The sequence below is a fragment of the Embiotoca jacksoni genome, unplaced genomic scaffold, assembly GCF_022577435.1.
Source record: "Embiotoca jacksoni isolate LCO1_2020_lvr unplaced genomic scaffold, fEmbJac1.0.p SCAF_66, whole genome shotgun sequence".
Classification (NCBI taxonomy): Eukaryota; Metazoa; Chordata; class Actinopteri; family Embiotocidae; genus Embiotoca; species Embiotoca jacksoni.
In genome coordinates this window covers 731,168-743,366 of record NW_027185421.1, presented here as the reverse complement: position 1 = coordinate 743,366, position 12,199 = coordinate 731,168, and the positions used below count along the sequence as shown (strand labels likewise).

Here is a 12,199-nt window from a genome sequence, read left to right as displayed (position 1 = left end):
TTCACTCAGAAATGTAGGTGTGCTATGCGAGTAGCGGCTCTAGCTACACCCTCTGCTCTTTGATGCTGGCATGATGTATGTTTGTGGGATGTTTTTCTTACGGCTGCACCATCAGTTCAGACAGAAATATTCCACATCTCGTTCTCGGCCTGTTCGTACAATCTTTGTATCACCTTTAGAATTTAAAATACATCTTGTTGCACAACATGCATTTGCCATAATGGGTCTGGCTGAGCTGAAGTAGGTAATGATGCATAAAAAAAAAAAAACATTTCCAAAAAAACCCGGTATGAAAGAGAAGCTTCTCTTCATCTTGGAGTCCTCATACACGTCGGTCACACGAGGCTGAATATCAGCTCATCTTATATTTTAAGAAAAAATAAAAATATTGATGTTTTTCGGCCTCTGATGCTCCTGTGTTTTCTCTGGATACAGAAGCACCTTTAATGCGACGAGGACCTCTCTTCATTTTCCTGCAGCCGGCTCACGGCTCAAGCAGACAGACCGGCTGTTCCTGCGAGTCTGAAGGTGGAACATGTTTTGTTTGGTTGTTGCTCCTGTGAAGCTCAGTGAAAGAAAAGAAGGGCTTTCAGTCAATTAGCTTCGAGGCAGCTCCTGTATTGATTTTCCCACAGGACACCAGAGATGAGAAGCTGATCCTAATTGGAGTTTATGGCAGAGGCTCTTGATGAGTTATTCATTTTGAGACACTTCACTTGCCATCCGTACGGTTCTTATTCAGGTCACTTTTCTTTTTTTTTGTTGTTTTGCTCGGTCGTAATCAGCTGACTGCTGCATCTCCTCGTGTATTTGGGACGCGACTGCAAAACCTGTGTTGTCTGTACGAGCTCTTTAACCCTGATGGCATTTTTATGCAGAATCGATGCAGCCCTGTAGTTTTGCTGAAACCTCCTGCATGCATGCTTGTAATTTACTTTTTCTTTAATGTCACTGGATGCATTATGTTGTTTCGCTGCTGTTTTCCTTCAGGCTGCGGCTCCGCTGTCATTTAGCAGAAAACATTTCCATCGCAACTAGTTTGTTAGTACGACATTTATTTTGTTTCCTTCAGACATTCCGATGTTTTTTGCGTCTTATTACAGCATTAATCTAATTATATTAAACCAAAACCCATTTAGTGTTTAGCAGTATTAGATAATAAACTAAATAAATTACCCAATAAGAAGACTGTATGTTTATAATTTATATGGCAGCCTCTGAGTGTCTTGTCTTAAAGCTGTAGTGTGGTACTTTTACATATAAATGAAAGTCATTTATTACATAAAAACCTTGCTGGATGAGTTCAGACAACGCTGGTTAAGCTTATTAATGCCAGATTCATTTCTCTGTATTCTACGTTTCACCTCATAATTTTAAATCTGGAGTCTGGTGAGACGTTTAGCCTTGTCTGCTAACTTAGATGGAGATAAAATAGTTCAATTATGTGGCTTCTTCTGGAGATTTAAAACATGTCATTTTGTGAGGGATATGATGCTCAGAACATTTCATCCAATGTAGACTGTTTATGTAGCTGCGTTTGATGTATTTCTAACCAAAGTTTAAACTTACTGTAACTGGAATTATTGCCGAACTTTAACAGTGACTGAAATTATGTTATAGTAGAATATAAAAAACACAATAAAACAGGTTTTGAGGTGGTCTAAAATTGAGTTTTGGCATGGATGACCTTTTTACTTCATTTTAAACTGGGAGCTCATTCATGTGCTCGTCGCCACTCCGCTGCTTTGCAAACACCAGTAGATTTGATGCCATTAAAACTTTTGGGACGCAAGCCATTAAAATGGTTAAACCCCTAAAAAGAACCGAGCAGGTCCGGCTTATTGCATCACCCAAATCTTCATAAAACCCGCCGGCGAGTAGTTCGGTAGCTCAGACGTCATCGTTTTCCGGTTGCGAAGGGAATTTTGAAAACCGCGACGCGTAGAAAGCGAAAGAAGAGTTAGAGCATCACCTGAAATACAGCAGGTTCGTAGCAACGCGCTACATCCTGCATGTCAGACGATGATGATGTAAGTCCTTCATAAATATAAAGATTAGAAGCTCTTTTCTTCCCCTCACTAATGAACAGTCACCGTCACCCGAGACGCTGCACTCCCACTCCACCACAATATAAATGATTGCACGCTCAGCCAAACAGCTTGTTTTCCTCCTCCTCTTCTTCTCCTTCTCCTTCTCCGAGCTTCGTACATCCGACCACCTGTCAGACGTTCGGATGAATAAAAGTGTGAAGCGGTGGAGAGAGAGAGAGAGAGAGAAAAAGATGATGTATGTAAAGAAGAAAAATCACCAAGCCTTATTTTTTCATTGTAATTATTCCGGCACCGAGACAATAACGAGCCGTGAGGATACTTTGCATATCAATTTTCGTCAGTTATCGCAAATAATAGGGATGATGCCCTGATCGCCCTTTGTGAGAGAGCGTGTTGTCAGTCGGGTTTGGTGGAGCGGATCGCTCGGGTGGAACGGTTTGTGATAAAGTCTCGAGGGTGGGGGGGTTATTGGATCTGCCGGAGCACCGCGTGTTCGTCTGGCGTCGTTCTCGGCTGACGTTTTCCGAGGGAGACTCGGTAAATCAACAAAGCCGTAACCACGGTTACCACCCTCCCGGGTCAACGGTCAAATTCCCCGCCGAAAATTCCATAACTTACAATGAACGTTGTGCCGAGCAGATAAGAAACAGACGTCTTATTTATGTCCCGAGATTACGGTGAAAATATTATAGTGGCAACTAAAATTGTAAATTCCCTGATGTTCCACGACTTGGCCCCAAAAAAACATCGAATTGCCTGTCTGGAAAAGACTTTCAAAAAGTTCCCTGACCCATCTCAGACCAGGGACGCCAGACCACTTTATCTGAGTTGTTATTGGCACATGTGGCCATCGGTGCTGGACTGGTCGATCAGGGAGACACGTTCGGGGGACAAAAGTCTCCTTTCACACTCGGACGGCTGCGGGCCGCAAAAAAGTCTAAATTCAATTACAGAGATAGCATCTACAAACAAACACACACACACACACACACACACACACACACACACACACACACACACACACACACACACACACACACAACAAAACTCATCCGCAGACACACGGCGAACGCAAACACGTGCATGCTCAGCACGGCACGCACACACACACACACACACACACACACACACACACACACACACACACACACACACACACACACACATACTTACGGAAAGGCAGTAAAATGGCTGCAAAACCCTTCAACTCGAGGCAGAAATCAATTTCCAACTGTGAACTTGTTGAGGAGAGACACTAATCGGTGGGCAGATAAGGGCTTGTTTGCCACCTGATAAGACAAGCGGCCGCGACACATGTCCCATAAATTGAGATTTGCCAGATTTGCCTTTGGGATTGTGTGTGTGTGTGTGTGTGTGTGTGTGTGTGTGTGTGTGTGTGTGTGTGTGTGTGTGTTGGGGGTTGGAAAGCGGCTGGCTGAAGGAGGTGGAGAAAGGGCACGATATCAGTGTGACAACAGTGGTGGAGTCTCTTAAGGAGGAGGTTTTAAAAATGTGCCGCTGAAAACGGAAAGAATCTGCTGAAAATTTTGTACGCGAGAGCACAAACTCCTCTAACACACACAAAAAAAACAAAAAAACACAACCCGGCGACGCCGTGACGGCACGGAGAAAACGTCTCCACTCACATCGATGACGGTCCACTGCTCCACCACGATGGCGTCGAACGTCGGGGCGGCCGCGTTCGCCTCGCCCTCGCTCGCCTCCTGGAAAATGAAGACGCTTTCCACCGACTTAGGCAGCAAATCTGCAGAGAAAGGAGAAAGAAAAAAAAAAGAAATCCAGCCGTTAAAAAAGAAGAAGCAGTATTTACAGGATGGAGCGTGTCGGTCTGGTCTCTGCTGCTCCTTCAGGGTCAGAGGAAATGGAAAGATATCACTCAGACACCCTAACCCTTTATTACATCGCCGGTGGTGGCAGCCATTTGTATGAGCAATGGGCACTTATGCATTATGCAAGAAGACGGCGTAAAAAAACACACACAAAAAAAGAGAAAAGCAGCAGGTATTCCCCTTCTGGGATCTTTTAAATAAGAAAGAAGATGAGGCATTATGGAGGTTTTTTTTAATTTTTTAAATAGAGGCTAATTAAAGCGAGGTGAAGTCGACGGCCGATGATGGGATTTCAAATACCGGCAGAGTTTCACGTCCTGAGGATACAGAAAGCACTAATTCAAAAAAAAAAAAAAAGAAAAAGAAAAGATGGAGAGATTTTAAGCGATGGGCAGAACGTGCTGCGCTGATTTAATGAAATCAGTCCGCGGGGCATGAAAGCATAAACCCGATTCGCTCGGGCCGCTTTTTATTCACCTTAAAAAAGACTTAAATGAAGTGAGGCGCATAAAGACGTCGATGCTTCGGGGCCGCCGGTGCTGAAATACATTTCTTTTTTTTTTTAAGCTTGTCTAACAATCGCGGGCGGGATTGGCACCCGAGACACTGAACACCACTCGGGTTCCCGTGAGGCCGGGGGGTCACCCTCCCTCCCCCCCAACCCTCTCCACCCCGATGTCTCTTGTTATTCCTTTGATGAACACACACTTGGACACAATGCTCGCCCCACGGTCCGGTCCTCCCAGCTGGCCTGAGTGCTTTCTCATTACTTCCACACCATTTACACACTAATACAGTTTGCTGGGGCGCCGGCTCCAATACGAGACACTCCACATTTCATTACTGGGGGGGGGGGCCCTAATAATAAGGGGGGGGGGTGGCTGGAGGGAAAAAGGGAGGAAGGAAGCAAGACAGAGTTGGAGGATGACTGGCTCTTTTACCCCCCCCCCCCCCCCCCTCCTCCCCCCTCCCTGAAAACCCATTTAGGACCCGTGTGCACGCTCAATTGAAGACATCACTCAGACGTCCGCCGGCTCCCTCAAACACACACATTGTCGTTGTTAACCCCCTTCAGCCTCTCCCCTTCCTCCACCTTCCTCCACCTTCCTCAGTCCTTACCTGCTCAGCATATAATTGGAAAGAAACCTTTTTTTTGTTGTTGTTTTTTTTTGGGTGGAAAAGCGTGAAGCTGCGAGGCCCCGGGGAGCGGATCAGCCAGGTGAGATGGTGACGGGGTTTCTGTCTCGTCGCTCTCCGGTGAGCAGCCTGTCTCTGGTGATAATGCACACACACTCTCAGCAGAGGAGAGAGAGCAGAGCGAGGAGCAAGTAAAAAAAAAAGAAAAAAAGGAAGAAGGAGCCGGTGTTGCCGGGGGCGTCGAGTCCGTCGGGGGAACGCGCTGGTTAGCGTGCACGAATAAACATTATCTCGCCGCCTATTGACTGAGAGCTGAGCTGAGCAGCCAGCGGGCCGACGGAGGATAAGTTGTTTACACTTGCAAAAAAACAAAAAAAAGAAAGCAAAGAAAAAAAAACACCACCGTGCACCCCTCAGTGAAATCCCCCCCCCCCCCCACCCCCACACACACACTCAAGGTCGCAGGGCGAGGCATGCAGATAGAGCCGCTCTGGAAAACAGGGGGTGAGGTGGGGGGGGGGCAGCGGGGTGACACGCAGCAGCTGAAATCAGCACCCGAACAACACGAGTGGATCAACAGGAGGTTGGTGGGAGGAGACGGAGCTGATGCAAGTTACAGCCGTGACTCAGAGGAAGGTGTGACGTGTTCGGCGTGTTCGGCGTGTTCGGCGTGTTCGTAGGTACCCGTGATGTCGTCGGCTGCAGTTCGGAGGCTGTTTGTTCCTAATTGCTCGACACAAACTGCCAACATCAAGAAACGTGGAACAGCTGCGTTGGTCCACGGAGCAAAACGTCCTAGTTTCAGGATAACGGTGCCACGTGGTTCGATTTACGACCGGATCGCGGTTTGAGTTTAAATGAAAGTACCAGACCCTTTTCACGGCGGACATTTTAGCCTTGTTCAGGCTGCTAGCCCGAATCCGTTTGTTGCCATGGTGATTTGAAGCTGACGGAAAGCGTATATGTTTGCGCTGTAGAGGACAACGACGAGAACAGTTTGAAGGACAGAAGCCGAAATAAACCGTCTGCTGCCACCAGCAGCGTCCGTGTCGGAAAAGCTGCGTCGCCGGAGTAGCTGGTGTGCACGCCGTTACCATAGCAACACATGCGGATATGTTGGGGGAAGTCTGTACAAATCTGCTCTGTTCACTTGCAAATAACTGTCTGTTATTAAGATGTGATTTGAGGAAAACATTTGATTTGTCTGCAGTCTGAACTAAAAGTCTGACTTGAGTGCGCAGGTGAGTTCACGTTTGAATTGAATTGACAGGAAGTGCTGCGTGCTGGTTTGGTTGCTGCCTTCGGACACGGTCGAGTTTTCCATATTCTTTCGTGGGTCTTCATGACCTCGGACCAGTTAAGGTGCTACATCTGTAAATCCGACTGCTTTCCTCTCCAGAGCAGAAAAACGGCACCAAACCAGATGTCTATAAAAAAAACAAAAAACATCTACAATCTCCAATCTGTGCCGCCTCGTCCGTGAGCTCGTGCAGATCAGCGGCGGTGTGTTTGAGCCCGGTTGACCTCTGTTGAGCTGCAGAGTGACCCTGCCCCGGGTCATGTCTGCTGACATGCTTTAAACATGCGTGCCGGGCAGCCGCTGCCTCAGACAGCTGGAGGCGGGCCGCTGACAGCTTATCTATATTTCAAACGGGAACGAGTGGACATCCGCGGAGAGGGACGGAGGGGGAAAAGGACGAGGGAGGGACGTGGTGGGTGATTGGATGTGTGGCTCTTCCCTGTGGAGCCAGATGTTTGGCAGCTGGCAGGCTGGTACCTGCGGGTTACCGGGCAGACTTCAGGAAGGGCAGCACGGCAGGGGGAGGAGGAGGGGATTGTAAATGCTCACTTCATTTGCTTTGGTCTGAATTCAGAGGAAACTACTAAGTGGGAGAGAATGTGAGAGACCTGCTTAGTTAATATACATTTCAAAAAAATTAGAATTTTTAATCTCTAATATTATTCCTTAATTTCCATTTTCCATTTCCACTGACTTACTGAATGCATTTCAGAGTCAGCTAACAGAAATGTTGAGGCTGTCAAATGAGCTTTTGCGGAGCTGTGGAAGGAATTTGTCCTCCGTCCTCACAGGAAATGACACGCATGACCACTGGAACTTTTTTTTTAACACACTAAAACTACATGCTGACTATTTTTATGGAGAATGTGGGACAGTGTGGGACAATATGGGACAGTGTGGGACAATATGGGACAGTGTGGGATAATGTAGGACAATATGGGACACGAACCAGAGAGACAGTCTAAAATTTGGATGTTTTGTTTGTAGCTGCATATTCAGGTTTTAGAAAAGCGTCCGTCCTGCTTGACTTTGACTTTGGAAAACTAGAGGCCATCAAAATGTGGGACATCGTCTCAATAAGAGAGACACGGGACACAGGATTAAAAAATGCTGTGCAGTCCAACATGAAGTGGGACTGTCAGCGCTTTAAATCCACCTCTCATCAACTTTCTGTCCCATGTGTTCACTTGTCTTTAGGGTTTCCATCCTCCGAATTTCATTTCACAGTTAAAAAAAAAAAAAAAAAACTTATTGGAGGTTCATATTCCACGTATCTCCCTCTCTTCTCGTCTTCCTTTGGTTTTTCTTCCTCCGTTGCCCAAATTTAGAAACCAGTGATGGCTGGCTGTCATGCATATGAATAGAACAAATCCTCACCGTGGTTCTGGAGGAAGCTTAATCTTTACAAAGGCAAAACTCCTCGTCAACACCGTTACTGTCAGGTCTATAGTAAACAACCCCCCCCCCCCCCCCCCAGGTATGTTTCTGTATTTGTGTGTCTGTATACATGTGATCGTACGGTGGCCTGTGTGTGTGTGTGTGTGTGTGTGTGTGTGTGTGTGTGTGTGTGTGTGTGTGTGTGTGTGTGTATGTGTGTGTGTGTGTTCCTGCATACGAATCTTTTAATGCTTTCATTATGACGGTCTCAGAATCTGTAAATTCAATATCACTACAATATCCGACCCTGTGGCTCGGGCGTGGTCTCCTCTCACCGTCTGAGCGAGTCCTCTCTAACACACACACACACACACACACACACACACGCACACACACACACACACACACACACACACACACACTCACACGCATACACACACACTCACACGCATACACACACACACACACACACACACACACACACACACACACACACACACGCATGCAAACAATGCCCCTTAATGCTCTCTCATCCAGCTTCACCATGGAAACCCATCTTCAGAGGGAGCGCGGGGACGCGGCGTGTTTTTATGTCTGGAAGGGTGCGTCCCTCCGGACGACGCCAAACAGCCCAGAAAATAATAATACAGAGGTAGCAGAGTGTTTTTGGAAAAAAAAAAAGAAGGCTGGAGGAACGTGAACAGTGAAGAAGGATACAAAACGAGGGAAATCTATGAACTCCTGGCGAACGATCAGTCACACGAACCACAACAACACACAAAATGTGTTTTATTCAAAGCATTTTTATGCTTCTTGCAAAATGTCACGAGAAGTTCAACTTTAAAAACGCTTTAAAAAGTGAGATAAATCCCTTTAAGCTTCCAAAATAACATCATATGAATGTGATTATGGTGGCCATAAAAACAAAGCAAAGATTTCACAATCACGAAGAGCTTTATAAATGTTATATATGCTGCTGCCAATTTCTTTCTAACAGGATGTTACGAAATACATAAAAAGCACTGAATTCAGTCCCACCACATAAAGACCTTCGCAGGTTTTGAAAAGTCTTGGATATTTTATTTGCCCGATCAATAGTGCAGCACCTTCAGACCTGAGGCAACACATATGAAATCAACCTTTTTCATGTGAAACTCCACCAGAAACTTTTTTCCCCCCTTTATATCGTTGGCAGCAACAATTTCAAGAAGGTATTATTTTTTGCTATTTATTTGGGTCCAGATCTTGTTAATTGATGAATTATATTGGGAGGAATTATTATTAGAAGGAGGAGGCGCACACCAACATGAGAATACTGTCAAACGGTGAAAAATGTATTTAATTTGATTATATCTGGTGTTAAAAAGATGTTGAAAAGTATTAAATTTAAATTGATGAACACTCCAGAAACCATGTGTTAATATTGAATATTAATACGTGTCCATTACCACCATGATTAAGGTACGCATCTCTTCCAGAGCTTTCGAGCTGATTATAAATGATGTTACTGTTTGGAGTTTAGGCTTCAAAAGCTCAGAGCTGAAAGGATAATTAATTTCAATCAATTACCGAATGATAGATTTTGCATAACAACAGCACGATGATGAATAGTTGTTAATGTATGGTTTAATTTGGTAACGGTTGCCGCCGACTCACTCTGAAGTAGATCAGAAGAAGAAATCTGCTGTGTTGTTGTTGTTGTTGTTTTTTCAAAAACACCAAATGTGATTTATAATCTTTGTCGGATTACAACAGAATTACAGACGCCAACAACTTTCCAATCAGGAGGACTTTAAAATGAAGGTCTGAGATATGAAGCCACGACGCTCTGCCCTCCTTCAGGATGAGCTCCTCTGAGCAAAGCACTTCAGGAGCTAGAAAGTCATTCTAATTCATTAGTAAAGAGAGTTTTCAAATGCGCAGCGGGTTTGTTTGTTTGTTCTGGACCGAGGGGAAGAAACATGATTCAGCCCTGAGCAATATCTTCAAAATATCCTCCTGAAAACATCCGTAAATGTAGTCTGTAACTGCTGCAAAACTGCAAGGCCAAGAAACATCCTTGGGCTGTATGGACACGAAACACTGGGGAGAATTTTGAAATACAAAAAAATAAAAATACGTCTGCTTCTCCTTTTTACCGGGGCCAGAGAGATAAAAAAAAAAAAAACAACCAAAAAAACCAAAGAAACACCAGCACATTTTTTTTTTACTTCTGCAAAACCAAATTAGAGCGTAAACAACAATGATGTTATCAAACCTGTTTCTACAAATACTCAACCAAATTTGATACGACAGAAATGAAGCACATCCGTTTTCATCGTATTTGTTCTCGAACCCGCCGCTGAGAAAACGTACGCAGATTCACGCGACCAACACGGAAGCCGTGAAAAGCGTTTACCATGTCAGCGCGCTAATAAGGCGCTAATTAGCAGCAACATTACAGCCGAGGCTGATGGGTAAAGTTTGCAGGTACTTGGTCATAAACTAATGGCGGTGGATAGAAAGTTAAAATATCATCAAAAAAAAACATGGATATAATGATAAAATTTCAACGCAAACCACTGATGTAGTAATTAATGACGCAACACATCAGGGCCCACGTACACATTTACCATCTAAACTAAAGTCTGATCCACTCACGCTTCCAAATAAACAACAATAAAGTCAGCTAGTTTAATTCTTGATTGCGATAGATATTCATACCTTGTGTATAAAACTTGATTTTGAGTTCTTGCCCGATTTATGTATCTTTATTTGTCTTCATTCAAATGTTTAAAATGTATTTATAGGCTATTATTTCTACTCATTATTCCCCCAAGATTAAACGTTCCTCAAAAGGAAATGTGATTTATTTTTTTTTATTTTTTTTTGCCCCGATGATCCTTTGTGATCTCTTGTGTCGACGAAGAAGTCGGCAGCTCGGGCTAAATGTGTTTGCGTGGTTGTGTTTGGGGTCGAGGGGGCGGAGCCAAAGTCAAACATTTCCACCAGCTATGTTAAGCTGCAGCTGCGTGACAGACAGAGGAAAAGAAAAAGCAGGCCGGCTCAGCGACGCATCCAACGGTTGAGTAATAAACGGTGTGAAAGTCACCGCAGCGCGGCAGGATGAAAGTTAAAACAACAAAACCGGGGCAGAAGGTCAGACTTCAAAAACATCTCTATTACACTCATCAGAGAGCGCATGTATCTGTCGGCACATGACGAGCCGGTCGCTCCGTGTCTCCAAACAAGGCCGTCACTGTCACAAAACCGCTCGTCTCGTCAGTCTCGCCGCCGTCAAACACCGCCTTGATGTCTCCGAGGCCGAGACCGCTCTCCCGCATCGCTGTCGAGCGTCTCATCGCCGATTCACAGACTCGTCTCCAAAAAAAACAAAAAACAAAAAACAAAAAGAAGAAGAAGAAGAAGAAGAAGAGGGAGCTGCTAAATATGGAGTCGGCGGGAATGGATGCCGATTCTAAAGAAGCGCGGCTGTTTGATGTAATTAGCTGCTAACAACAAACGGGATGCCGCTTTGATGTCACACCGCCAGCTGCTCTCAGGAGATCAGAAAAAAAAAAAGAAAGTACAGCGTTCACCTCCGTAAACTTGTCTGTTTTCTGAAGCGGCGGATCTTAAGCTGCGAGCTGAATTCAGTCGGAGAGAGAGAGAGAGAGAGAGAGAGAGAGAGCTTTCTGTCCTACGCCGTGATTCCACCGTTCAAGAGATGCATATCTTAGCGGCGCATGAAAAATGCAAAATGTGTTCGAGGACCCTAATGGGCATAAAAAAAAAAAATTTTAATCATAATAATACAGTTCATTACTCCATTCTCAGGACATCAAATATGCAAGGAGGCACTAATTTGTTATCAGGTTAATTATCTGTGTTTCAGAGTTGCTGAGGCGTTCGCTTTCCCCGATTAATGAATTATGACTCTTATTTACTCTGGCTGCCCTTAATTCTCCAGCGTCACAGCAAAGCACTGAGCTGCCGGGGTCTGATGGAGGAGGAAAACCCAAACAGGAAACAGTTTAAAGGAGGATACCGAACGGCTCCGTGTTTCTAAAGCTTCTGAAGCGTCTGCAAACGCACGAAGCTCACTGGTGAAAAGGACGGAGAGATGCAGTGACTCGGTTTCGCGTTATAACGTTTAAAAGTTTATCGTTACGACGAGATATCTTCACGTTATTACGAAATATTAAACCCAGAAACTTTTGTTGTTGTAAAAATATCGTATTTATGGCAGCTGTGGTTCAGGTAGTGGAGCGGATTGCCCACTAACCATGAAGTTTAAGGTTTAAAGACAAAACTTTAAAGTGCTTCTGAAACATTTCACGTTAAATTATTGTTCTAAGATAAAAACCTTCCTGGTTGTAACTACGTGATTGATGTGAGAGAAAACTGAGAAACACGGTTCATTTACGCGACTTGTGCTCCGTGCTTCGGTTCATTTTAAAATTCAAAAATTATAAATAGTCACAATTTTTCCAGCTTGCTGACGC

General features: G+C 44.7%; 1 protein-coding gene across 1 annotated transcript in view; it reads right to left on the bottom strand.

Moving 5' to 3' along the window:
• LOC138213973 (raftlin) overlaps positions 1 to 12,199 on the bottom strand; it is a 99,619-nt gene that overhangs the window by 18,792 nt on the left and 68,628 nt on the right. Inside the window, exon 7 of the mRNA XM_069175319.1 lies at positions 3,698 to 3,816. Within this exon, the coding sequence (XP_069031420.1) occupies positions 3,698 to 3,816 (119 nt within the window). The remainder of the gene's footprint in view (positions 1 to 3,697; positions 3,817 to 12,199) is intronic.